Below are 26739 nucleotides of genomic sequence, written 5' to 3'. Positions count from 1 at the left end.
ATGCCCGGCCCGCCGCGGCCCCGGGCCCGGGTCCCCCCGCTGCCGCTGCTGCTGCTCGCGCTGGCGGCCCGCGGGAGCTGCGCCGCGCCCGCGCCGCGCGCCGAGGACCTCAATCTGGGGGTGGTGAGTGCGCGGCCGGGAGACGGGGTCCCGGGCGGGCGGACCCCATCAGCGCACCCTGGACCCATTTCCTGGTCGGGAAAGCTGAGGCGGGGTCGCGGGCTGAGTGCCTGACGCGCGCGCACCCAGGTCTGGGAAAGACACGCCGGTCCCTTCCCGGCCCCGTGCGCTCCGAGCGCGCCGCAGCCGCAGGAGCCCGCGGAGGCGAGGGGCCGCCTGGCGGGAGCCCCCATCCCCAGCTTGGAGCGGCCCCTATTGGGGTCCCCAGGCGATGGGACAGACGTCGCAGCCACAGGGAGCAGTGCGCCCCGAGCGCATTCCCAGGGGAGGGGCGGGGGAAGGGCGCGCACCCACAACCGAGGAAAGGCCGGGGATGCGGAGTGTGGGCGCCCGGAACGCCGGTGGTTCTCGAGTTTGCGCTGATGGGGGTGTCGGGGAGCAAGGGAGCCGGCCCCCAGCCCCTCGCTAGGCATGGATCTGGCCCTGTCCCCCTCCACTTCCACCGCCGCGGCAGCCAGCCCTGCCCTGCCTCCCCCGTGACCCCATCCTGAGCGTGACGGAGTCCCCTCCCGTTCCCAGGCTCAAATGCAGCTCCACAGCCTTCCCCATCTCCCCCTTTCCCGTTCCCCAAAACGAGCTGTCCCACTGGCTCGGGAGCAGTACTGGGGGTGGCGGTAAGTGACCTCTTCCCACGGCCCCTCTCCGGTTCAGCGCGCCAGCAGACTGGAAAATTTAGATGAGTTTGTGGGTCTGTCACCCCCGGCCGCCCCGGAGGCCAGGCGGGGCCTGGAGGGGCCAGCGGATTAGCAGGTTCCTTCTGAGGTTTCCGCGCCTGCAGCTGCCCTCGCTGCGCTCAGACGCAGGGACGCGCCGGGGCCGCCCCCGCCCGCACAGCCCACGTCCTTGGCAGCCCCCTAAAGGGGTGCTTCCCTCCTCCCAGTGCCATTGGTACTTGGACACCCCGGGATTTCAAGCAGGGGAGGTACTTGGGGGACATCTGCAGCCCCGGGGTTAGCAGGACTTGGCCACAGGTTCTGGATGAGAAACAGGCTCTGGCTCCGTCAGGGAGGGTGCAGCCAGGTCCCCACATTCCAGACGTTTGCGGGACCCCACCACCAGCTTCCTACCAGCGAAATCGCCTCTGAAACGGGGTGCCTTTATCCACCTCCTCTGGCCCCTTTGCAGCTGGGGGTTCCCGGATCCCCTCCTGGGGTGCACGCTCCAGGGACATGTGTCCCTGGAGCTGCGCTGAGTGTCAGCGGGCCCCAGGCCCCACCTTCCAGCTCGGAGGGGCTGGCCTGAGGGCTAATGGGGTCCTGCCTCACAGTCAGGGGAGGATCTGCAGCCCTGCCAAGTTCGCTCCTCAGGCCCTGTGCGGCTCTGAAGTTCCTGGGGGCCTGCCGCCCGCCTGCCGCCGGGAGGACCGTCAGGCATTCTGCTTGGCCTGTGTCTCCTCCCCCTCCTCCCCTGGGTTCCCCAGCACCCAGGCACCACCCGGCCCAGGCACACCCTGTGGGACGTGCTGGGCAGCGGACGTGGCTCCCCAGTCTGGAGCCCAAAGACAGCAGGGCCCTGGAGTCCTGCCCAGTGGGGAGAGCACAGGGTGCTGCCCTCGCAGGGGGAGCCCCTACCCCAGGAAGGGGGGTGTTCTGTGACCCGGTGTGGGAGAGGCCGCCTGCCTCTTGCCCCTGGTTTGTTGGCAGAGGGCGGCCTCTGGTGGCCTTCGGGGGAATGACACCTCAGCCTGATCCAGAGGTTCAGGAAGGCTGCCAGACGAGCCAGGATTGATGGGGTGAGGGGGACTCCTTTCCAACCCCCTGTAGACCGCCCTGGGGGCCCAGGGACTGGACACTCAGGTCTGCAGCCGCCAGCGAGGAGAAGGGCCCCTTTGTCAGGCTGACCTAGCTTCAGCCAGACAGAGCTGAGCCCCGTGGGTCGTGAGCAGTGGCTGGCCCCCGGGAGGGCTTCGCCCAACCCAGCCCCGCTCAGCTCCAGCTGGGGAACAAAGCGCCGGATTGAGGCCTGCTGCGCCTGCCTAGTGCTGGGCTTTCAGGCCCGGCAGAGGGGACAAAAGACGGAGCGCGCGGTGCCCCCGGGGGCTGTGGCCAGGACTTTCCTTAGTTTATTTCTGAGTCAGTGGGGTCCAGAGCAGAAGGTTCCGGTGTCCACAGGGGCCAGCAGGGGAAGCGCGGTCTCCCTCCCCCTGTTTCCTGAGGGTCCTTCCGGAGCAGTCTGGGCACGTGAAGGGACATGGGGACCTCAGCCCCTCGTCACATCAGGGATGGAGGCCCGCTGCCCCAGCAGTCTGTCTTGGAACAGCCCGTGTCAGAGAGTCTCTGTCCGCACGGTGTCACATCCCGTGGCCGGGCGGCGCGGCCGCGCAGGCTGCTCCTGCCGCCTCGCGGAGGCCAGAAGCAGCGCCAGAAGCCCCCGGTCACGGCGGCATGGTGTGCGTGGGCGAGGACCCGGGCTGTGCAGGAGGCCCGGGGGACAGGCCCGACTCGAACACCACACAAGGGCCGATCCCCGTCCTCGCCACCCGCCCTCACCCCCCATGCGGAGTGTTCGCTGGTGTTGGCTGGTGGGGTGTTGCTCTTGCTCTCTGGCACCACACAATGACAGCAGTTTGTGGCTGAGCCTGAGTGAGGGTGGCCGGCATGAGAGCGCCCTCAAAGGCCCAGGAGGTGCCCGGCTGGGCTGGGCTGGGCAGGGCGGCGGCGGCCGTGGGAGCCAGGCCCTCCCCAGGAGCACGGGTGAGCGCCATGTCCTCCCCTTGGGGCATGGAATAGGGGTGGCACAGGTGACCGTCGCCCTCTTTACCCTGGCCTCGGCCTGCGGCCTCTGGCGCCCCCCGCGCTCCTCAGTGCAGTGCTGACGTGAGCTGCGGGCCCTCAGCGGGCTCGGGGCCGAGTCACCCACCTGGCAGGAGCAGCTGCTTCATTGGGGACACCCAGCCATGTGCCCTCAGCCCAGAGCCGGGCAGCTGGGACGGCTACCGGGGACAGGACCAGAGTGTGGCCCTGTCCTCTGAGGGCCCCTCCGCACATCCCTGGGGACTCGAGTTTAAATGTGCGGGTCCCAAGACCCCAGCGCCCTCCCCCCCACCCTCAGACATGCCATCAACAAGTGCACACAGGCTCTGGGCTTGCAGCCAGCTGGGGGTGACTGAGAAGTCTCTGTGGGCCTTGTATGCCGGCCAGTGTGGCCTGGGCAGGGCCACACTGGTTGCCCGTGGCTGAGCCCGGGGCAGGGCACAGCCGCTTTCATGGTGCGAGGCCCAGGCTGCTGCTCACCGGCCTGTGGCCTGTCTAAGCACCAGGTGTCAGTCTGCTGGTCTGTGAAATGGGGTCACGAGAACAGGGCAGTGGGGCGGCAGGTGGTGGTGCCCCGAATGGCTCCAGGCAGCGTCTGGCGGGAATCACTTGCCTCCCTCGGGAGCGGGGGAGGGGCGAGGGGGCGGAGCCCGAGGGGCTGGGTGGTCAGCAGGGGGAGGGGGGAGGTGGGCGGAGCCCGGGGGGCTGGGTGGTCAGCAGTGTGAGGGGGAGAGGTGGGCGGTCAGCAGTGAGGGGGAGGGAGGTGGGCGGAGCCCGGGGGGCTGGGCGGTCCGCAGTGTGCTGCTGAGGCAGTGCTGTCTGTCCTCAGGGACGCCCAGGGTGTGTGAGCGGCCGTGACTTGCCTCTGTTCATGGCGACTTGGGCTTCCAGTGAGATGCTGCAGGTGCTCAGCAAGGGTGACGCATCTGTGCCGTATTAGCTGACCGGCGCTGGGCCGCTCCCCGGCTCCGTCCAGGCCTCAGAGGGACAGAAAGGGCGGTCTGGGCGGGATGCAGAGCAGCCGCCTGCCCCTCCCGCCCCTCCCTGCCCCAGCCCCAGCCCCTGGCCCCCTTCTCTCCCTGAACTTTCCGGCCGGTCCCCCCCCCCCCCGCCCCCGGGGCCTTTGCCCAGGCCGCTGGGTACCTGGCCAGTTCCTACTCACCCCTCAGGTCCCAGTGCAGTGACACCTCCAGGGACCTCTCCCCAGAGCTCTCTGCGCCCTCACAGCACAGCAGTTTCGAGACCAGGCCCTGAGGCCACACAGCCCAGGCTCAGCGTGTGACCTCGGGCAGGCGACCTCACCACTGTGTGCCTCGGTTTCCCCATCTATAAAATGAGAATAACATGCCCACCTCCTGCTGTTAACGCGGCAGTTCCTGAGCGCCTACTGCGTGCCAGACCTGAGAGGGGACCACAGGCTCGCGGTGTCCCTCTGAGGCGTGCTGTGGGCCAGGAGCAGCTTGGTGAGTGGGAAGTTTCACAACTGTCAGCTGCCAGGATCACCCGCTCGCGACGTAATCGCCGTCCAATTCACTCATTTCCGTGGTCGCTTGTTTATTGTGGGTCTGTCCACGAGACGTCCCCTCCTGATGATGGGCGGCAGGGCACCGTCTCCCCAGGCCTCCACTGCCCCCCAGCGCCTGGCACCCCGAGCACTCCCTAAGGGCATGTCAGACGGGAAGGTGACAGACTGTTCGGGGGAGGGATCTGGGACCGTCCCCTGGGAAAGACTGCGACCCAGAGTCAGCTCCTACAGGAAGCCAGGACACGGCTTCTTCCCGTCGTCCTGGCCGAAGCCCCGCCAGCCGGCTTCCCTGTGGGGCCCTGGGAGGCTGGGGCTCTGTGCCACGTGGGCCTCCGTTTCCTCCGCTGTACAGGAGGCTAATGCTAATGGCGCTGCCCCCATGGGGCTGGTGGGGTCGTCAGGGATGGAATGACGGTTCAGCCGTCTGTCCCCATGGTCCCCGGAGCTGCCAAAGCCCAGCCCCGGCCCCCCACACTGCGCCCCACACCTGGTGCGGGAGGGGGGAGGGAGGGGAGGGCCGCAGGCATGCCCCCTCCCCCGCAGAGGCCGGCTCCCACCTGTACGTGAGGACAGTGGCCCGAGGTGCGCAGGGCTGCATGACACAGCGCGCCCAGCCCAGCGGGAGCTTCTTGTTCCCCCGTGTCGTGTCGCACGTCGCCCCGCGCCCCAGCCCGCCGTCCAGCCCCGCGTTTCTTGGGTCTGGAGCCAGGGCCGGGACCACGGGACAAACGGACCAGTCACGCCCGGTAAATGCACTGAAAGTCAGCGAGGGGCGTCCCGGAAGAGCCGGCGCGGAGGGGCGAGGCTGGCGGCGACTGCGCCCGGCGACGGGGCGGGCGGGGGAGGCGGGCTGGCCGATGCAGGGCGCCCCCTCCCGGGCCTCAGTTTCCCCATCCGTGTACCCGCCGGGGTCCGTGCAGGACAGCGTCTCCTGGGCCGCTGCTGGTTGGGCGCCCCTCCCCCTGCCGGCGGCCCCGCCCCGTCCCAGGCCTTCTGGAAGGTTCAGGGCCTCCCTCCCCGTGCGCAGCCCGTTGCCCTGGAGACCGTGTCGCTGTGGCGACGGCGCGGCGCCGGGTCGGGTGGGCGTGCAGGAAGGAGCCGCCAGCCCGCGCCCCTCCTGAGCTGCCGCGTGTGCGTCGCCCCAGCCAGCGTCCTGCCGCGGGCCCTGCCGTGCAGGGGTCGGGGCGCCAGGTCAGGGGCGCTGGGCCTCGCCGGGTCTGGCAGCGTCGCCCTGGCAGAGACCGCAGCCTTGAGGACAAGCTCTGCCCGGCTCCCTGTCCCCTTGGTTGACACCCCTACCTCTCCCACCCCCTTAGTCACCTATGATGTTTCAAAATGTATTAACTACCAGGAAAAAAAATTTAAGCTGGGCTCTCTGACAGTTTGTGTCCTCCCGAGATTGAGATGAGCTGGCAAATGGAGGGGCTGTTTTAGACGCCCCCTCCCCATACACCCCTCCAGAAGGAATGAGGGTTCTTGTTCCAGACACCTGGCCTGCCCCGAAGACTCAGGGCTGGGCAGGGCCCATGGGCTCTGCACACCCTCCTTAGCGTCCTGTGTCACCTGAGGGCCCTGCTGCCAGTGCCCCCAGAACCCCCAGGGGCTCGTCCTGATGAGCCTGGGGTCACCCCTGGAGAGCTGGCCGGGGCCTGCCGGAAGGGACTGGCTTCATGATGCTGTGTCGGGGGTCTGCACTGCATGTCAGACTGGAGGTGCAGACCCCAAGACAGGTGGGAGGCCCCAGGCATACCCCCCCGCCAGCCCCTACCGTTTGTGCGGCGGTGCTTCCACAGCCCGGCAGGTGCCAGCAGCCGCCGGCGGGGGTGGGGGGAAGGGGCGGGGGGGGGCGGGGCAGGGGCGCAGCACCCCGGACGAGCAGCGCCCGCCTCAGCACTGCTGCTCCACAAGCCGACGCCCAGGCCAGATGCCCAGGCCTGCCGCTGGAGCCTGTGTTCAGGGTCGGGGAACATTTCAAAGCCACCTGAAGTGCTCGCAAGGCCTCTGAAGGCTGCAGCCACATGGGGCCGCCTGGCCAGGCCACCAGGGCCCTGGACGGTCAGGGCAGGCTGGGGGCAGGGGCCGCTCAGTGCGAACCCCCGGTTATCACCTCCACTAACAGACGGGGAACAGCCCAGAGGGGCTGAGTGACCTGCCTCGGTCGCACAGCAAGGAGGTGGCCGAACAGCATTCGAACGCGGGCAGCTGGCTGGAGCCTGGGCAGCTCAGGGCCTGGCGGTGTGCGTGCAGCTCGGGGCCGGAGCCCGGCACCCTCCCGGTGTCCGCGTGGGTTTCAGACCTCGGGTTCCCGACCGCTGCCTCGCGGGTGCACCCGGGCCTGGCTGGCACGAGCCACGTCTGATGACCTGTCTCCAGGTCTGATTTCTTACGCGTCCCCTGTTGCCGCCTCGGAAGGAGGGCGGCCGTTGTGCACTGCTCAAGCCCACACGCCCCCGGAATCCAGTCTCTTAAGACTCCTCGCAAGGAGCCGCCTGTGAAGTCGCTTCGGGGAGGGGCAGGGGGTGACTCGCGGGCTGATGGGGGGCTGGGAGGCATTGGCCAGGGCAGGGAGAGGCCGAGTTCCATGCTGGAGCCTCACCTGCACCCTGATGCCCGCAGGAGTGGCTGAGCAGGTTCGGTTACCTGTCCCCGCCGGACCCGGCCGCCAGGCAGCTGCAGACGCAGGAGGAGCTGTCCAAGGCAGTCACCGCCATGCAGCGCTTTGGGGGCCTGGAGGCCACCGGCGTGCTGGGTCAGTCCTCAGGGGGCAGCTGGACACGCGCTCCCCAAGCCCGCCCTCCCGAAGCCTGGTCGTCCCCTCCGGCCTGCCCACGGGGTGCGGGCGAGCGGGCCTGCTGTCCCCGGGGCAGGACCAAGGATTCCTGCCGGTAGGAGCCCCTCGTGGTCGCCCTCGGCTCCCCCAGGTGTGTGCCGGCCACGCCCAGCATCTCCACTGGGCGGCAGGGGCTCGAACTCTGCCCTTGGGGCCAGGCGGCCACCCAGGGCCCAGCCTGGTCCTGCCCGACAGAGTGCCAGCCTGTGCTGCCCAAACTCCCAGCCTACTAGGAACCCGGAAATCAGGGCTTTCATGTGAGCACCCCACTTTCCAAACATTGGCAAGGAATGTTGATTATGTCAGGACCGTCTTCCGGGCTGGCCGATAAGAGACACGTCTGTCCCAGGCCTCTGAGGGGAGACACGTGTGTGTCACGTGACATGCAGGTGGCCCTGGCAGCCCCGTCCAGTCATGCCGTGTAGCTGGAGGCCTGGGCCTCGTACTCCGCCCCCCAGACCTGGTGCGGGAGCCGAGGAACAGCCCTCGGGCTGCTGGGGACCCCAGGGTGGGGGTGAGCTGGGCCCGGCCTCACCCCTGCCCTCCCCTGCAGATGAAGCCACCCTGGCGCTGATGAGGACGCCTCGCTGTTCCCTCCCTGACCTCCCAGCCGTGGCCCCAGCTCGAAGGAGGCGCCAGGCCACTGCCCCCGCCAAGTGGAACAAGAGGAGCCTGTCGTGGAGGTGGGGCGGGGCGCTACCGGGCGCTGAGCAGACTCAGTGGGGGGCCACGGGAACAGACTCGGGGCGCAGGGTCCCCCGGTCCTGGTGGCGCCATCACAGCCCTCATCTCAGTCACCTCTGCAGACTATCCCCAAATCGTGTCCCAGTGCCCAAGCCTGGGCAGGACGCTCCAGGGGGCACGCCACGGCCTGGGGAGGCCACGGCCTGTCCCGGTGACCGGCCCCTCTCTTCCCCGGCCCCCCGCCGGCTCAGGGTCCGAACCTTCCCACGGGACTCGCCCCTGGGCCGTGACACCGTGCGGGCGCTCATGTACTACGCGCTCAAGGTCTGGAGCGACATCGCGCCCCTGGACTTCCACGAGGTGGCGGGCAGCCCCGCCGACATCCAGATCGACTTCTCCAAGGCCGACCACGCCGACCGCTACCCCTTCGATGGCCCGGGCGGCACGGTGGCCCACGCCTTCCTCCCCGGCGACCGCCCCACTGCGGGGGACGCCCACTTCGATGACGACGAGGCCTGGACCTTCCGCTCTGCAGGTGCGTCGGAGCTAAGGCTGAGCCCTGGGACCCCAACAGACCCCGTGAGGTCACAGGCAGCCGCACGGTCTCCGCCTGTCTCCGTCTCCAGGCGGGCCTGGGCACGTCATCACCTCCGCCACATCCTCCTGGCAGAGAGGTCACAGCCCAGGTTCTGGGGGACCAGGGCAGAGCCCCGTGGCACGGTGCAAAGGCGAGGGGAGGCAGGGCCACGTGGAGTCGGTCACACAGTGGCCTAGGGCACCGTGAGCCGATGACGGGAGCCCAGGCTGGTCGGTGGGGCATGGGGACCCTACGCCGGCCCCTTGGGGTCCCGGTGGCCAGCACAGAAGAGACTGCTGACCCCCACCATGAGCGACTCGTAGCTGGGGGACACCGAGGGACCCTGGCGACCCCATGGGGCCGCGGTCGGAGCCCAGTCGGCCCCCGTGGGACCGCAGAACCCGCGCTCACTGGCTCCCACGTCCCCAGACGCGCACGGCATGGACCTGTTTGCGGTGGCCGTCCACGAGTTCGGCCACGCCATCGGGCTGAGCCACGTGGCAGCCCCACGCTCCATCATGCAGCCCTACTACCAGGGCCCAGTGGGCGACCCGCTGCACTACAGGCTCCCCTACGAGGACCGGGTGCGCGTCTGGCAGCTGTATGGTGAGTGGCCCCGAAGCCAGCACAGCTCACCTGAGGGGGGACACATGCTGAGCCCAGGGCGCCCTCCAGCACCCAGCACTGGGGGTCGTACTGAGATCCGCCCTGGTTCCGGGCCTGTCCCCCCACCGGTGCCGCCTGAGCAGCCCCGTCCCTGTCCCCACCGCCCCTGCCCCCGGCCCCCGCGGGGGGTCCCCGCCGGCACCCCGCGGTCGCCGTGTCTGTCCCCGAGGGTTTGCCCGTGTGGATGTTTCGTGTCAAGGGAACCGCGCAGCACGAGGCCCTCAGGCCGGCTCCTTGCCTGGAGCGTCCCGTTTCGGAGCTCACTGCGCTGTTGCTCTCGTCCCTTTGAGGGCAGGATAACTCCCCGCTCCGTTCGGCGCTGCTGGGCATGTGGGTGCCACCCGTCTGGCTCGTGACCGCTGCCGCGGCAAGCACGCATCTTCCGTCCTCCAGGGTCTGCACCGCGGAGGGGCTGCCGGGGGCGTGGAGCGGTCTGCACGGCCGGGCCCCGCGGCTCTGCCTCTTCGCTGCCCGCGGGCTGCGAGTCTGGCCTGTCTGTCCACCCAGGGGTCCAGGAAGGGCAGGGGGCTTTGCGGGGAGCCGGGCTGCTGGATTCTACGCAGCAACTTGTCTCTGCAGGCGTGCGGGAGTCCGTGTCCCCCACGGCACAGCCGGACACTGAGGAGCCCCCCCTCCTGCCGGAGCCCCCCAGCAACCGGTCCAGTACACTGTAAGCTTGGGCCCTGCCCCCACGCCGTGGCCAGCCGCACCCCCAACACTGGCCCAGCACCCTGAGTGCCAGGCTGGCTTGAGGAAGGCATGCGGGCTGAGCACCAGGTGCTGCTGTGTCCCTCAGACACTGCAGGCTGTGGGGGACAGCTGCTCCCCGAGCCGGGACCTGCGGGGGTCCCTTCCAGCCTCTGCCCTGCCGCCTGCTGCTGTGAAACAAGCCCTGAGCCCCCAAAGCGTTAAGCCACCACCTCTTCAAGCTGGCGGAGGCCCCCGTCAGTGGGACAAGCGTCGCAGACTGTGGAGGGCCACCCTGTCCCCACCCCCCGCCTGGCACGCCTTCCCGCCACCTTAGCACTCACCGCCCACCGGACACGAAACCACAGACCCTTCGGCTCTTTGGCTTTCTGTGGCTTCGTCTCTGTTCCAGACGGGTGCACGGTTCCCCCACTTAGCTGCGGGTGTCCCGAATTTCCATCCAGGTCGAAGGTATCACTCCAGCTTTTTTGATGGTTCGTCATCGCATTTGCTCGTTGAATAAGTGACACGTGCCAACGACGCAGTTCCAAAGGCGGTTTAGGTCCCCGCCGCCAGCCCCGCCCTCCCCGCCGCCGCGTGCACGTGCGTCCCCCGAGAGATGCCCCACGGGCACGTGATGTGCACCCACCTGTGCAGCGGGCACACTGTGCGCTGGCTTCTTGCCCTCGGGGTGCGTGTGCCCGGCCACACTCCGTGTCGTGCGTCAGGCGGAGGGGCAGAGGTTTCAGGCCCGGATCTCGCGCCGTCGCAGTCACGTGGTCTGTGTCCCCCCTGGGGCAGAGCTGCAGCCCGCACCAGGCCCCTCCATCTGCGTTCGCGGGCGGGGTCGGCTTGCGGAGGCCGTGCTGGCCACGTGAGGGCGCCATCAGTCTGAACGTGCCTGACGCTGCGTTTGCTTAGCGTTCCGGCTTTGCCCACCGGACAGGGACCCCCTCATTCTAACTCCCGTTTCTCTCCGTGGCACCGTGTGTATCTCAGAGCTGCAGGCGTGGCGTGGGGGCTCCCTCAGGGACAACCCCCCCGGTGGCTCAGCGTGGGAGGCTGCCCGGCCCAGCGGCTCTCTCTGTCCCCAGGCCCAGGAAGGACGTGCCTCACAGGTGCAGCACGCACTTTGACGCGGTGGCCCAGATCCGCGGCGAGGCCTTTTTCTTCAAAGGTAATCCCGGCAGGGTCTGGGCCATGGGCGGAGAGGCGGCCCTGGGCCCCAGACCCACCACCGGCAGCCACACCCCTGTCCTCCCAGGGAAGTACTTCTGGCGGCTGACCCGGGACCGGCACCTGGTGTCGCTGCAGCCGGCACAGGTGCACCGCTTCTGGCGGGGCCTGCCGTTGCACCTGGACAGTGTGGACGCCGTGTACGAGCGCGCCAGCGACCACAAGATCATCTTCTTCAAAGGTGGCCGCCCCCACCTGGCCGCGCCCCCGGCCCCCGGAGCTTGGGTCCTGTGGTTCGCTGCAAGCACAGGGCTGGAGCGTATCTGCCTGCGTCTGGCAGGCATGTTTACTGAGCACCTGCTGTGTCCCACCTGTGCTGTGAGGCTCTGCAGGGACCCGGGCCAAGACACACAATCCCTCGCTCTGCGGGGTCACACGATTAATGCCCTCAAATAACAAGGAAGTTAATGCTGGCGGACCTCAGGGAGCTCTCAGTGCAAAGGCCCCGGGGCAGGAAAAGTCCTGCCGAGTGCAGTGAGGGCGACGTAGCCGGGCCAGTGAGCAAGGAGGAGGCAGGGGACAGAGTGCCAGTCAGCGTGGAAGGAGCATGGGAAAGGCTGGGTTTAGTCTCAGCGCAGTGGGAACCACGTGCAGGTCCCGTCTCAGTCCAGGAAGACAGGTCTCCTGGAGGAGGGACGTCCCTCCAGCCTCACAGCACACTCCCGAGGGGGTTGGGGGAGGCGGGGTAGCTGGTCCCTGCTCCTGGGGAGGTCGCCGTTGGTCTGGGGAGGAGGCTGGAGCCGGGAGGGCAGGACAGCCCTGTGAGGCCTCAGCCTTCTTCCCTCACACTGTATGCAGCTGCGTTTTTGGGTGGCGGGGTCTGTGACTCTCCGGACTGCAGCACCCTACAGCCGTGTCCCTTCTCCAGCCTGGCCCCGACACGCACCGTGGACCCCCACTGACGGTGGAGTCCCCACCTCCCCGCCTCACGGTCCAGGCCCAGCTGCAGTCACGGCGGCCTGCACAGCAATGTCTTCTGGGTTTGATTTATTTCTTGACACAAAAACCGGGAGATTTCCTCAGTAGAGTCCTCTCCAGCTTTGAGGCATTGGGCAGTGTGGCCCCCTGGGGCCTGCACTTACGCTTGGCAGCAGGACCAGGTTGGCCGCCCCATCCAGGTCACCCCACCCCAGCCCGAGGCCTTACTCCTGTGTCCGCACGGCCCCCCTTCCCCCTACTCGCCAAGGTTCAGCTGTTTGCACTCTCAGACAAAGGTTTTTATTTTTTGAGACTGAATATTGAATGTTTCCATTAAATTGTGTCGATACGATTTCAAGCAAAGGCGAACTGGAAGGACAGGCCGGGGAATCCTGACCGAGGAGCGACCGCGAGCCAGCTTCCGGGCCAGACGCGCGGTCAGCGCGGCCGGGCAGCGGGAATCCGCCGCGCCCTTGACGTTCGGATGCTCCGGACGGTCTCCACCGCCCAAGTCGGTGCCCCAGCTGGAGCCGACAGGCTGGACCATCCGCTCCTCCGAGATGCCGGGAGGACCACCCTCCGGGGCAGTGACGCCCGGAGTTTCCCCCCCGGGGCGGAGCTCAGGCCAGCTTGTGCAGCCACTGTGCACCGAGCAGGGGCACGGAGGGGTCCGCCTGCCTCGGAGCGCCACCTCCCCCAGGCCGCCCTCGCCACAGAACCGCCAGCGACAGGCGGGGCTCAGCCTCTGCGGCCGCCCCTTCCCAAGGTCCACAAACAGCCGCTGAAACGGGTTTTCCAGGGTCTGAACAGCCTTTCCCAGCAAAGGGTTTCTTAAAATTATTTTTATTTTTAATGGAGGTAAAAAAAAAAAATGTACGGAAGTTACCCCTTTAACCACTGTTAAGAGCACAGCTCAGCGGCACTGGGCATGTTCACAGTCGTCATCACCGTCATCTTCAGAACTTTCCACCTTCCCAAACCGATCCCGTCCCCAGGAAACAGGGACTCCTCCTCCCCCGCCAGGCACCGCCTGCGACCCGCCCGCACGAATCCAGCCCCCACGGAAGTCAGGTCACGCGGCCTTTTGCGTCTGGCTTCCGCAACCGCGTGTAACACCACGAGGTTCCTCCACGTTGCCGCGGGTGTCAGAATGTCCCTCCTTTCCTCGGCTGAGTGATACTCCACTGCGCGGGTGGCCCCCATCGCGTGTGTCACCACGGCGGACACTTGGGTGGCTCCTCCCTCTTGGCTGTGGTGACTGACACGCGTGTGCACGTGGCAGCGGGCCCGGGGGGGGGGGCGGTCGCGCGTCCCCCGTGCTGTCCCCCGCCAGCTGTGTTCGCACCTGCACACCCTCGCCAGCTGCTGGCGTTCTCCGGCCCAGTGCCGGCGGCCACCTGCCGGTGCGGGGCGGGCACCGCAGTGGCCTTGGCGTGCGTCCTTCCACGTGACTCGTGGCCACTTGAATATCATCACTGGTGGAACGTCTATTCCAGTTCTCTGTCCAGCAAAGGATTTTTAAACGTTTTGCCGTTTCTTCCTTTCTTCCTGTAAATCATAGGCGGGGGCACGCGAGGACCTCCTGAACCTCATCCTCACGGCCCCACTCTCGTCTGGCAGAGTCTGCACGGGCTTCCCGAGCGCGGTCGGGGTGCGCCCGGGGCACCCAGGCCGCTTACCTGGGAGTGTGACCGCCCACGTGACGTTCTGGGGGATCGCTAAGCATCTTGCCTCTGGGGGCCTGACAGGCGCACACGCACGTCTGCCCGACCCCAACTCCCCACTTCCGACTCAGCCCCAGCGGCACCCGGCCCTCAAGCCTGCCTGGCCCAGGCAGCAGAGCTGGGGCAGGACGGTGCCAGCCCCGAGGCCCGCGGGAGTGGACGAATCGGCTGCGTCCTGTTCCCAGCCCCGGGTGCTCAGGCTGCGGGCGAGTGGAAGGCACCCATGCCAGGTGCAGGGCGGGGGCCGGCTAGCACGTAGTAGGTAGTCAGGAACACAACAGGTGCTCAGTAACCACCCGCTGGGACTGGCGGGCACCGTGACGCGGGTGGTGGCACAGGGTGGCTGTCTGGGGACAAGCGCGGGCTGAGCCCTGCCGTCTTTCTCTCCCCAGGAGACAGATACTGGGTGTTTAAGGACAATAACGCGGAGGAAGGGTTCCCGCGGCCCGTGTCCGACTTCGGCCTCCCGCCCGGCGGTGTCGATGCTGCCTTCTCCTGGGCCCACAGTGACAAGACTTATTTCTTTAAGGACCAGCTGTACTGGCGCTACGATGAGCACACGCGGCGCATGGACCCCGGCCACCCCGCCCGGAGCCCCCCGTGGAGGGGCGTCCCCAGCACGCTGGACGACGCCATGCGCTGGTCCGACGGTGAGCTCGCGGGCGCCAGGGGCGGGCGGGCCAGGCAGCCTGTGTCCCCGCCTGTGCGGCCCGTGTCCCCACCTGTGCAGCCCGTGTCCGTCCCCACCTGTGCGGCCTGTGTCCGTCCCCACCTGTGCGGCCTGTGTCCCCACCTGTGCGGCCTGTGTCCGTCCCCGCCTGTGCGGCCCGTGTCCGTCCCCACCTGTGCGGCCTGTGTCCCCACCTGTGCGGCCCGTGTCCATCCCTGCCTGTGCGGCCTGTGTCCCCACCTGTGCGGCCCGTGTCCGTCCCCGCCTGTGCGGCCTGTGTCCCCACCTGTGCGGCCCGTGTCCGTCCCCGCCTGTGCGGCCTGTGTCCCCGCCTGTGCGGCCTGTGTCCCCGCCTGTGCGGTGGGGTCCAGAGGGTGGCCGGGAGGGAGAAGCCCGGGCCTGCAACGCACCTGTGTGCTCACAGCCCCGCCCGGATCCTCCAGGGACGGCCTGTGGCCACCTGGCACAGCCCAGTCCCCTCGCCCTGCCCCCACCCGGCCCTCCTCCAGTGACATCAGCCTCCGCCCCCTGCTGCCCGTCACCCCCTGGGGACTCTCCACCTGCCCCGTGTCCGGGGACACCCACAGGGCCCCAAGCCAGCCATGCAGAAACAGTGCGTGGGGACAGAAATTTGTTGTTCCGTTTTCAAAGCTGCCTCTCCTGCACCAAGCGGCCCGGCACACAGCGGGCCCTTGGGGCAGCCAGCGGTCAGGATGCCGCGAGGACGTCTCACTATTTTCTGGGCCCGCAGCTGCCCTGGGGGTCCCATCCCACCCTCTTGTCGGAAGGTCTCTTGCCCTTCCCCCTGGGCCTGGCAGCTCGGACCGCATCCTGCGCCCAGCAGCTGGAGCTCAGCCCGCCTTCTCCATCTCCCCAGGGGCCGCCTACTTCTTCCGCGGCAGGGAGTACTGGAAGGTGCTGGACGGCGAGCCGGCGGTGGCGCCCGGGTTCCCACGGCCCACGGCCCAGGACTGGCTCGTCTGCAGGGACACACAGCCCAGCTCCGAGGGCACAGACGGAGTGGCGGGGGCCCACGCCCGGCCGGGGCAGCGCGGCCGCAGCCGTGCCGAGGACGGCTACCAGGTGTGCTCCTGCAGCTCCCTGGCACCCCGCCCCCTGGGGGCCTCGGGCCGGCTGCTGGCCGCCGTGCTGCTGCTGCCGCCAAGCGTGCTGTGGACAGCAGCCCGGGCTCCGCCACTGTGACAGTCAGTGCCGGCTTGCAAGAGGACCCGTGGGTGACGGCCTGGGGCCACACAGGGCAGGACTCATGCCCCCCACCCTCCAGCGCCCAGAGCCAGAACCCCCAGGGAGAGCAGCGTGCGTGGCCGGGGGGCCTGGCCTTGCAGCTCCCGAGCAAAGCCCCGGTCCAGCCTCCCAGGCCGGGTGGTGGCAGCCCTGGGCGCTGCCCCTCGGCAGTCAGCACTGATGCTGCCGGACAGCAGAGCCATTCCTCCAGCCGTGACACTGGGTCACACATCGCTGACGGCGGGTGGCGGGCCGGGGACAATCACGCAGGCCTCCCGCCAGTCCCTGGGGACCCGGCCACCTTCATCCTGGCCGCACCGCTGCCCCTGGTGCTTCCGCCCTCCCGTGGGGGCTTTTGTCCCAGTCCCAGTGGGCCTGCCAGTCGCCCTGCTCGGGGCGGCCCCGCACTCAGACCCCTAGTCTCCCTGTCACGTCCGCCGACAAACACGACCTCTCCCTGCTTCCTGAGGCTCGGGCTCCGCTCCCGACACTGCCAGGTGGGGGCTGTGCCCCCATACCCGCCTGCACTGGGGAGGGCTGCACGGTGGTCCCCCTCCCACCCGCATTCACCAGCACCCCCTCCATGCCTGTGCATCTCCTGGGGTGTCGCACCCATGTCGGTCAGGGAGGCCCGTGGGGACAGGAGGCGGCTGCCCGCAGGCTGACGTGCTCGATAGCTCGTGTGGCACGTGCAGAACGTGACGCCCCATCCTCCCTCTTGGGCGGCCCCTGGGCTCAGCTGCCGACGCAGACAGCCACCCGCAGGGGGTGCAGGAGCAGCTCTGCGGGCCAGTCCGGGCAGCCGCCCCGCCTCTGCACGCTCGGCCAGGAGCCCAGGCCACACCATGTTCCTGGGGGGTGGACCTCTGGCCCAGACAAGTCACTGTCCTTTCCTGGGGCCGCGAGTCGGTGCAGAGCCATCAGGGCGGCTTTGGAGCAGGCCCGGCGGTGTTAGCACAGCGGCCCCATCACCTGCAGCCGCCCTGCCTGGGCCTGCGACCCGAGCACTGGTCGTGGGGGCCCCTGTGTCAGCCCCCCACTGGAAGCGGGAGGCACAGGGAAGCGGGGACCACTGCTTTCTGGGGGTCTGAAAAGGCCACCTGTGGGGATGGTGAGCAGAAAGGGAGGAGGGGGCGAGGGGCCACCGGGCCCCAGAGGGCAGGGCCGGGTCTGGGGCCTCGTAGGCCAGGCCTTGTGTGTGTCCAGAGGTGACCACTGACCCCCCCCCCCCCCGCTGGCCCTAGGGATGGGCGGTAACGCTGCCATTCTCAGTGTGGGGCTCGGCCTGCTGTCCTGGCGTCCAGGCCCCAGAAGCCGGCCCGGAACCCGATGCTGGCCGTCACAGCCACCGGGCGGCGGGCTCGCTGCTCACAGCCCCGCCAGGCCACGTCCCGCATCGGCTGCGCACCATCTGGCCCGGGCGCTCTGCCTGTCACACCAGACGGAGGCTGGGTCCCCCCCGCACACGTCCCACGTCATTGCCGGTGGCCTCGGGAGCCCCGTGCGTTTGGGGAGGGCGTCCTCCGGGTGCACAGCCCGGGGGACAGAGTGGCCGGGGTCTGCAAGAGCCCAGCCATGAGGGTGGGAGGCCTCGCTCTTGTGTGAAAGCCAGACACTTGTATAAAGCTTCCCGCCACCCTGCCCGGAGTGCAGCAGTGGTCAGTGGGCACCGGCGGGGGCTCCCGTGTGCGGTCGTCGGGGACAGGGTACTGGTGACAGCAGTGGCTTCCCCGGGGGCTGCAGAGCAGGGCCTGGGCGCTCGCAGGAACCCACGAAATACTCTGCCTCCCCGCATCTTTTTACACGCGTACATACATATTCTTCAGTAAATTTGCACAGAGAAGCCACAGGTAGAGGACAAGAACCGGTTGGCTTTTTTTTTTTTTTTTTTTTTTTTCCTAAATCACGTGGGGACAGTGACGGCTCTGAGCCACTGTTCTGTGTATTCCCTGCAAACCAGGGTTTCCTCCCGAGGACAGTCGGGAATGACGGGACGCAGCAGACCCTGGCTGGGTCTTTGCCTTCGCCGCCAGCGTCCTCTGTCGGCGGGACCCGCCTCGGCCGCCCAGGGGCACCTGCTGCCGCCTCGGTGTCCGCGGCCTGAAGCGTCCCCGCGGTCAGCTCCTGGCTCGGCGTCTCTGGCGCGGATGGCCTGGAATGGGGTCGCACGCACGGTCTTTCAATTTTAGGCGAGTCACTCTTTAAATACCTGAAGATTTCACGTGGAATTCCGGATTTTCAGCCAAAGTCTAGTTTTATGCTGGTGGTGGTGCCTCTGCTTGGATAAGCTGTGGGCCCCCCGGGGTGGGGATTGCTGCAGCCCTGGCGACAGACCCAGAGACCCCTCAGGAGGTCAGAGGGCGAGGTCAGCGTGGAGGCCACTCAGCACACGCCTGGCCCGGTGCTGGCTGCCCCCAGCGTGACCCGGCCTGGTGACCACACGCTCATGTCCCCGTGCATGTGGGTGCCCAGTTTACGAAACACACGTACACAGAGGTGACCTCAGCCAGAACACGTCTGCTCTGGTCCCCACTCCCCAGGCAGGGCGACCGAGGCAGCGCTCGGCTCCTGCCAGGCCCACGGCTCCGCCCTCCAGACACACCCGAACATGCCCGCCTCGGCCCTGTCCCAGCCACCAAGGCCCGGCCTCGGGGATGCCAGCCACCTTCCACCCGCCCCCGCCCAGCTCTGGCACCTCCCGGGTCCTGTGAAACGGACCCCCACCAGGACCCTCCCCCGGGGTCCCGTAGCCTCTAGGGAGAAGCCTAAAGCTGGCCCTGCTTCCCCCACTTCTCCCTCCCCAGGTGGTGGTGAGGGTCCCGCCTGGGGCCCTCGCACAGGCCCCCGGGAGTGCCCAGTGTCGGCTGCACAGCAGCACGTCCCCGAAACACACACACCCCTCCCCACCACCGCCTGACGCTGCGCACGGCTGTGACTCCCCACGCACACTCCGAACCGCCCCCATCCCTCCCCGAGGCACCCGTGACCCCCGACCACGGTGCCCTGTCCCGCCAACCTGCGTCTCCCTGGTCCTCCCCTCCCAGCTGGGCCGTGAGGGTTTGGGCTGCAGCCTGTGCCTGGGGCCGCGCCGGGCTCTCAGCGTCTGCAGAGCGCGTGACAGGGACGGCCCTGCGGGTGTCGGGGCCAGACGCCTCCTGCACTTCCATCCCAGGCTCGCTTCCCCCTGCCCGGGGGGCAGGTTTGGGGGTGGCCTGGCAAGGGGCCGTCTGACAGGACACTGGAGAGGGCCAGGCGGCGGTGGCGGGGACGCGGGGACAGCAGTGGAGCCAGGACGGGCCCCGGCCTGCACGAGCGGCCCCAGCCGTGAGCCCTGGGGCCTGACCGCCCGGCCCTGGGGGCCCGGCCTGGACGGCACTTCCCTCTCGCTGCGCCCGGCGTTGACGTCGGGGGAGGCGCCCGGAGCCCTTGTAGCCAGTGATTGGGAGGCCAGAGGCTGGTGCTGTGCGAGAGGCCACCGAGGGACGTGTGCCCAGTGACACAGTGGCCCCCAGGGTGCAGGCGAGGACGCCAGAAGCAGGGAGGCGGGGCGGCGCCGTGAGCGGCACCCAGAGGCCCGTCTGTTCACTAGGCTTCCCTAAACGCGGCCGCCGTCCGCGTGGCGATACGGAACCATGCTGCAGCCAAGGGCACCAGACCACATGCTGCTTCCGCAGAGCCCCAGCCTCCCGGAGACCGACGGGCCACGTGGGGAGCACGGGCCACCCCCCGCGGCGCATGCACCCAGGCCGCAGGACACAGGGGGAAGGGGTGTTCATGCCACTCCGCTCCCAGCACCCACGGGGGCCCGCAGGTCGATGTGAGGAGGGCGACGTGGGTTGTGGGGAAAGTGAGTAGACACACGGGTGTGATCGCCTGGCAGGACCCGGGGCGGAAGGTTCCAGAAGGAAGGGAGCCCCCGGGGGTCTGCGTGGGCAGCCAGGGCCGGAGGCTGCCTTGGGACTGTCCCATAGAGTCTGGAGCTGCAGGCTGGCCCTCGCCACAGCCGGGCAGCTGGCCGTCGGCCAGGGTTGCGTCACCCCAGGAAAGCCCTGAGCTCCAGGACACACAGCGTGAGCCTGATGCAACCGCGGGCCACCTTGTGGCGTGACCGCCCCGCCCTGCCTGGACTCTGCCCTCCCGGGCCCCCTTCGTCGGGGGCCGGGCTGCTGCCACCGCTGCTGTGTGGTGCCCGGCAAGTCGTTCCGGTCTCTGAGCCCCCGCCCCACCTCGGTGGCCCTGTGGGCGTGAGGCCTGGTGGATGCTCCCAGCCAGGCCACGTCTGTCTGCTCTGTGCTCCCTAACCCCGTGACCCCCACAAATTACTAAACAGCTTCGTCTGTGAACTGGAGGTAAACACACCTGCCCACTGGGCCAGGTAAACGAGCAACTGCACCTGCAGGTCTGAGCGTATCTGGGCAGCATCGGGGTGCGGCAGCGGGGTGCCGTTCACTCATCCTGTCGGGGGCTGCTCCCCTCTGCCCCGCCGCCCCAGGCTGCGTCTCAGGCCCTGGCGGCTGTGCCTGGGCAGTGGGTGGGCTCACTGGGCTTGACCTCCAGGCTGGAGCAGAAAGATCCCACCCACCAGCTCAGAAGACCGCCCGGCGGGCGCAGCACCCTGCTCTCCAGGGCCCACAGAGGCCTCCTCACCTCTCAGGGCATCTGGGTGTGATACCCACCCCCCAGGCCTCATAATCACCCCTGAGACAGAGAGCACGCTTAGGTATAGTGATTGGGAACTTGCCAAAGCTTATCACTGGTCACCCAGGGACCCGGCAGGAGATAAGGGAAGGTACACAGATTGGGGATGCAGGACATTTGTTTCCGTGAGCAGCTGACTGGTGCAGATGCCTGTTTAATTGCACGGGGCCCTAAGACGTCACACCCTCGTCCTCAGTGGGTGAAGTCATCAGGGCAGGGACACCCAGGCCCATCTCCCCAGACGCATTGAGCAGACTGGGGCCAGGCTGTGGAGGAGCCCCCATCAGGGAGGCTGGGTCCCCCACAGTTGTCATTCAGACAGCACAGGGGGTGGGGCACTCCCCAGACACCCCGAGACAGCCAAGCAGGAGATCCGGCCCCCAACTTCCTAACGCAGTCGCACCAAGGGGGCCGTGTGAGCAGAGAGTGGATGCCCGCTCTGGGCAAGGGGGAGGACAGGAGAGCGCAGGGCGACCTGGGGAGGGATAGGGCGGACACCCTTCTGCCCCAGCCCAAGCTGGAGGCGTCCAGCGGCCCAGGGTCCCCTTGGCTTTGCCCTCCTACCTGCCCGGCCCAGCACAGAGGTGCTGAGGCGTCGGGGAGATGGCTGCTCGCACGCCGCGAACACTCACCGGAGGTCCGTTCGCCACGCAGCTGCTCCTGGAGGGCGCGGCGGAGCCGGCGCTGTCCCGGGCTCGGGGCCCTGGCGGTCTGGACGCCCGGGCGGCAGGCAGAGGGGCTCGGAATGCATCTCACCGGCAGTTGGAGGAGGAGAGCGAGGCGTGGAGACGCCACGTGCTGCTGCTCAAAGGCGCTCAGACGAGGGGAACCGCGGACCACAGGGCCGCGAAAACGGGGGGCGGGCAGGCGTCGAGAGGCCCACGAGCACACGCGTGAGGAGCAACGACGTGCCGTGTGCCCGCGGGGAGACCGCGTGTGCTCCGTGCGGTGGAGGGAAGGCGACTGGACCTCACGGGCGGGAAGGGATGCGGTCACGACCGGCTCACACGGAGTCTGCCAGCAGCGGTGTCACCCTGAAGCCCAGAGCTCACGGCTGCGTGGCGGGCTGCGTGGCGGGCTGCGTGGCGGGCTGCGTGGCGGGGTGCGGAGCGTGGCGGGCTGCGTGGCGGGGCGCGGAGTTCACCGGCATCAGCCCGGCAGCCCCTGAGTCCTGGAGCATTTCTGCAGACGGCAGGTGGTGGGCGTGGTGTCTCCACTCCACGGCTCCGTGACCCTCCGCAGGGAGTTCGATCCGCTTGCGCGTGTGGACACGCGTTTACGTGGCTGGAACCCCAGCTACGCTTCATGACTGCCCGGTTGCCGTCTCGTCCACCTTCCTGTGGACCTGGTCCCCTCCCTGCCTCTCCTTTGCTGATTTCTTACGTGTTAACCGGCCCGATTCCTCCTTCCTTTTCTTCTGTGTAACTGCACGTACCTTCTGTGCAGCTTCTTTGGGACTTACGTAAACTGTCTTATTACAGTGCATGTGAAGCTGATAGCAGCTTATGCTCAGTGGCACACAGAACCCTAGACTTTGGCCGTCCCCACACACACGGGGTTCAGCAGGGTGGGGCTCAGTTGGGGCCTCCTGGCTTCTGGTCGGTGCCCTATCCAGGGACTTGGGGGCCTCCAGGCGAGGGAGCGAGCGGCGGGCGGCAGATTCCAGCTTCTGAGACCAGGGACAGCACTCTTCTTCCCTGGGTCAGCAGGCGGGAGGACAGGCTCTCTGAGCCGCCGCACCCACCACACCCATCGCCGTCACCCAGCCATGGACTCCCGCGGCCTCTGTCATCGAAAGGGGCCAGCCCTCCCTGCCTTCCCGGCATTGCACCCTTTCTAAACGGGTGTCCTCCTCTGCGAGACGGGGCTCTGGGCTGCTGGGCGGCTTCCGGCCCCCAGCTCCTGGGCTCCTGGTGGGCACACACCTCCTGCCCTTCTGTGGTTAGAGAAGTTGTCAGCAGTGGCGATGTGAGGAGCGGAACGTCCGAACCTGCAGCAAATTTTTAGAAGAACTCAAGGCTGAGGACAATTGTCAGGAAGCGAGAAGTCAGATGCTCTGGAGAAGGGCAGCTCCGCCGTTTCTTTATGCGTTTGAGATTAAGGAGGGAAGTCTGGTGATTGACCGCCTGGAGGTGGGGAAGCCAGGCAGGGCTGGGTGACAGGACCTGAGGGTGGTCTCATCTCGCAGGCCTGTGACTTCAGGCACTCCAAGGGCATGTGAACCTCGATGCCCAGAAGCAGTTTAGGGGCTGGCTGGAGGCAAGGCGAGCCTCTCCCTGAGACGTTTTGTGCCTGGGGTTGTGCGCCCACCGTGGCCTGCCCAGCCAGGGTTCATGGTCAGGTCCCCCTGGGAGGTTACTTTCCATAGAACCCCTCTTTGTCCACAGTGGGAGCCATGCGTGTTGCTCTCGGAAGGGACTTTTAACAGCTGCTGAGCTGTCACCCGGGAACGGCCCATCACAGACTCCTTACTGGAGCCCAGACCCCCGAGAGCCCCGGGCCATGGGGCAGGCACCAGGGAGCAGGAGCCAGACACAGCTGTGTGGTCTGGAGTCTCCGCGGCTGGCGGGGCCCTTTGCTGCCGCGGCAATACCTGCCCGTCCGCACCGGGAGGCAGGCGGTCACGGGGCCGTGGTGAGCGTCGAGGGTGTGCCGTGCTCAGAATGGTGCCCAGCACGTGGCACACGCCCCGCGGGGACTCGGGGCCGGCGGCCAGCCAGCCAGAGCGTCCGTGAGCCGTGTGTTGGTTCCCTCCGCTGGCTCGCGGGGCGGCCCCGGCGGCCCCTCCCACGCGGGCCTCCCCCGAGCTTGCTCTCGTCCCCCCCTCGCACTGCTCGGACTGCAGGTTTGGCACCGATGCACAGCAGCCCATCCGTTCGACACGACGGGATGCCCAGCTCCGAGCGTCCTCGGCTTTGCAGAAAGGGCGTCACCCTCCGCCATCTCCCGGGACTCGCGGCGCCCCACGCCGCGTCGGGTCGGCGAGCTGCGTCCTCGCCGTGGCCGGAGGCGGAGGCCGCTCCTTCGTCACTGCTGCGTGATGTTCCACGACAGAGCCGCCCGCAACTGGGGTCCTGGGGGTGCCGGTTTTGCCGGTTCTCCCTTTCGTAAGCTGTGGGCCGCATACGTTGTCTTTTATGAGTGTGTCTGAGTGTGCGTGTGTGTCTGTCCGCTTACAAAAGTGGGCTTGGCCAGGCGGGGGCTTTGGCAGTCGGCGGGCAGAGAGGAGGGTCTCAAAGGACGGATGGGAAGGTGGGTGCCTGGGCACGCCCAGCGCCCGGCCCCATTCCCTCACTCGCCCGCTCAGCATTAACCTGTCGACGGTCTCCCAAGTCTCTTTGAGATGATGACGGATGTGCGTCCGGCCTTGGAGCCTCCCCCGTCCCGCCCCGGGGAGGGGTGGGCACACAGGAGCTGACAGGAAGAGAGCTGGCATGAGGGGTTCGGAGGAAAGGCGCGAGTGACGTGCTCCTGGGCACTGAGTCCTGCCAGCGGGGTCGACCTGGCCTCTGGAGAGGACGCCGGAGCTCAAGAAGCCTGCGCCGCCCCCGGCCCAGGCTCGCGGGCCCCGCTGTGCTTCCGGGTCCAGAGGCCCTGCCGCCGCAGTGACAGTGAGGGGCTCCCTCAGAAGGCGCTCGGAAGGCCTTCCAAGGGCATGAGTTTGGAGTGGAAACCAGTGTGTCTGTGCAAAGGCCCTGTGGCTGGGCCGGGCGGAGCTCGGCGGGGCTGCCTGGAGGAACACAGCCGATCCCGGAGGTGGCAAACACCGCCGAGGGGTGCGGGGGTGCCCCAGGCTCCAGGCTCCAGCGGCTCGGGCCAGGGGTGGCGAGCAGATGGAACTGCGGACGGCAGCGAGGAGCAGATCGTGGTGGGGAGAAGGCGGTAGCGTCATCATTGTCGGGAGACACACCTGGGCGCCATTTGAGACGGCCGGACTATAGGGAGAACAGGTTTGCCAGGTTGGGAGGGCAGGCTATCCCGGCTCTGGAGTCGGGGCAGAGGCCTGGAGGGGCACCTGGAATTCGGCAGAGCCGCCGGCCCTGGTCCCTGTGGGGACACAGCCTGGCAGGGGCTGCTGCGTGCCTTTCGGATGCCCTGCAATGCTCGTGACTGCCTGTCATCCATCGGCAGGGTGGCTACCATCCGTGCCAGGCTGAGTCACCCACTCAGCAGAGCGCAAGGGCTTGGGCACTCCGCTGATGACTTCTGCAGGAACCAGTCTGGCCAGCGCAGGCCCAGGGCCAGCTTGGGAGTGGCTGAAGGTCAAGGATGAAAGCCCTCTGGGCTGGGAGGGTGCCGGCGAAGCCTGGGGTCTCCCTCCCTCCACACCCTGGCGAAGGGCTTCCCTCCTCTGCGGTGGGACGTCAGCCCCAGGAGACCTCTCAGGGCCACATCCGCCGGCCCCCGGCACGGCGCCCTTGGCCACGGCGGCAGACCTGTCCCCACAGGCCCTGCCGACCACGAATCTGCTTCGCGTGTGTGTGGGTCTGCGGGCAGCGGGCCTTTCACAGAGACGGGCCCCGTGCGGCGTGGCCTCCGGTGTGTGGCTTCTCCCACTTTGCAGACGGTGTTCCACGTTCCCCGCACTGTGGCCTGGGTCAGTGCTGCTTCTAAAATGAACTTCATTGACGTATGAGCCACACGCGATTAGATGCACACATTCGAGAAGACCGTTCGACAACTAAAAAGCCACGTGCCCACCGCCCACAATCACTAGCGAACATTTCTGTCACCCTCAAAGTCCACTCCTGGCCTTTCCCAGGGGACCCCCGCCCCTGGCCACCGGCCAGTGGACCGGCGGCTTCCGGCTGCGGGTGAATGAATCTCTTCAGTGGGATCTACGGCGGGGCCCTCGCGTCCGGCTTCTTCCACTTTGCCCAGAGCCCTGAGGTTTGCCCACGCGGAAGCAGGAACGAGGCATTTGCTTCTCCATCGCCCGGTGATGGACGCCTGTTTCCGGTTCCTGGCGGCTTTGAATAAAGCTGCAGTGAACGCTTCCCACTGCCCACGACTCTGGGTAAACGACTAGGAGTGGGATTGGTGGGTGTAAGGTGGGTATATGTTTAGTGTTCCCTGCCTCAGACACGGCCTCGGGGGACACAGGTGCAGCCTGTGCCTCTGGGCTTGGGGCTAGAAAGGGTGAGTGGGGCCAGAGGCTGCAGGAGGGGACCCTCTCCCCAGGCCAGTGTCCCCGCCAGCAGTGTTTGAGGGGCAGGTCCGCCCGCAGGCATCTGCACTACGGTGTGGGGACAGGGCAGAAGGGACTCCCGGGGTTTTACTTGTCTCCATGACCGCTAGCTGCAAAAATGACCCAGAACTTGTGCAGAAGGCGCTGTGTCCTTCTGCCATTGTCACTGGAGCATCGTTTAATAGCTACCCGCCCCCCCCCCCCCAACACACACATGCACCAAGGAGTTCTTAATAATTCAAGGCCAGGGTTGCAGACATGCTCTGTACAGGGCCAGCTGGCAGACACGACTTTGCCGGCCACGGAGCCACAGCTGTCACCGCTCACTCCGCAGGTGCGGCTGGAAAGCCTACGGACAAATAATAAGCAAATGGGCGCGGCTGGGTTTCCGCAAAACTTCACTTCCCAAAACAGGCAGGTAAGATCGGAATGTTTAGAGAACTACAACGCCACCCAATGAAAACCTGGTCAAGGGACTTGAACAGACTTCTCTCCGAAGGAGACCCACGAATGGCCACTAAGCCCCTGAGAGGACCCTCCTTGTCCTCAGCCTTTAGGGAAATGCACATCGAAACCAGAGGGAGATACCACTCCACACCCACCAGGGCGGCTGTCAGGACCTGGGGAAACCGGGCGGGAAGTCGGCTGGGCGGCGGTGCCCCCCGAAGACGCGGCCTCCTGCGCCCCGCGGGTCGCGGAGCCTCCTCTGGTTAGGCACACGACGGCTTGGGGTCATTTAAACAGCAAAATCGCCAACCAAAAGCACGAACACCAAAAACATGGCACCAGACAGGTGGCGAGAACGGGCGCTCGCCTGTTGGGGTGCTGGGCTCCGCCGGCTGGGGCGCGCGCCTTGTGAGACTCAGGTTTTCTGCCCCTGTGCGGGCGAAGGCTCGGTGAGTAGGCGGGTTCGCAAACACGGGGTCTGAGTGAAGAGGATGGACTGCAGCGTGAGCTGGTAGTTCCCAGAGGGCGGGAGACCTGGGATGGGCGGGGCAGGGCCCAAGGGCATGGGATTGGGCCTCCCGCCCGCCCCTCCCTGCCAGGCCCAGGGATGTTCCCAAATGCAAATCCCATCTCTTTCGACTCCAACTCCACCCTGTCCTTGAGCTTAGTGTATGGGTTCCTTCCAGGTGGGGCGGGGTTCTGCAGGAGGGC

General features: G+C 67.6%; 1 protein-coding gene across 1 annotated transcript; it reads left to right on the top strand.

The window, feature by feature from the left end:
* On the top strand, positions 1–17548 carry MMP17 (matrix metallopeptidase 17). Its single transcript, XM_016145972.2, has 10 exons — positions 1–123; positions 7075–7207; positions 7842–7971; positions 8224–8507; positions 8979–9155; positions 9795–9885; positions 10997–11079; positions 11167–11319; positions 14173–14430; positions 15328–17548. Exons 1-10 carry the CDS (start codon positions 1–3, stop codon positions 15651–15653), a joined length of 1758 nt encoding a protein of 585 aa, XP_016001458.2. The 3' UTR covers positions 15654–17548.
* Positions 17549–26739: the final 9191 nt, after the last annotated feature.

Source organism: Rousettus aegyptiacus, unplaced genomic scaffold, assembly GCF_014176215.1.
Source record: "Rousettus aegyptiacus isolate mRouAeg1 unplaced genomic scaffold, mRouAeg1.p scaffold_m13_p_5, whole genome shotgun sequence".
In the NCBI taxonomy this organism is placed as follows: Eukaryota; Metazoa; Chordata; class Mammalia; order Chiroptera; family Pteropodidae; genus Rousettus; species Rousettus aegyptiacus.
The sequence above is the reverse complement of the archived record's forward strand: the minus strand, read 5'-3'. Positions and strand labels throughout refer to the sequence as shown.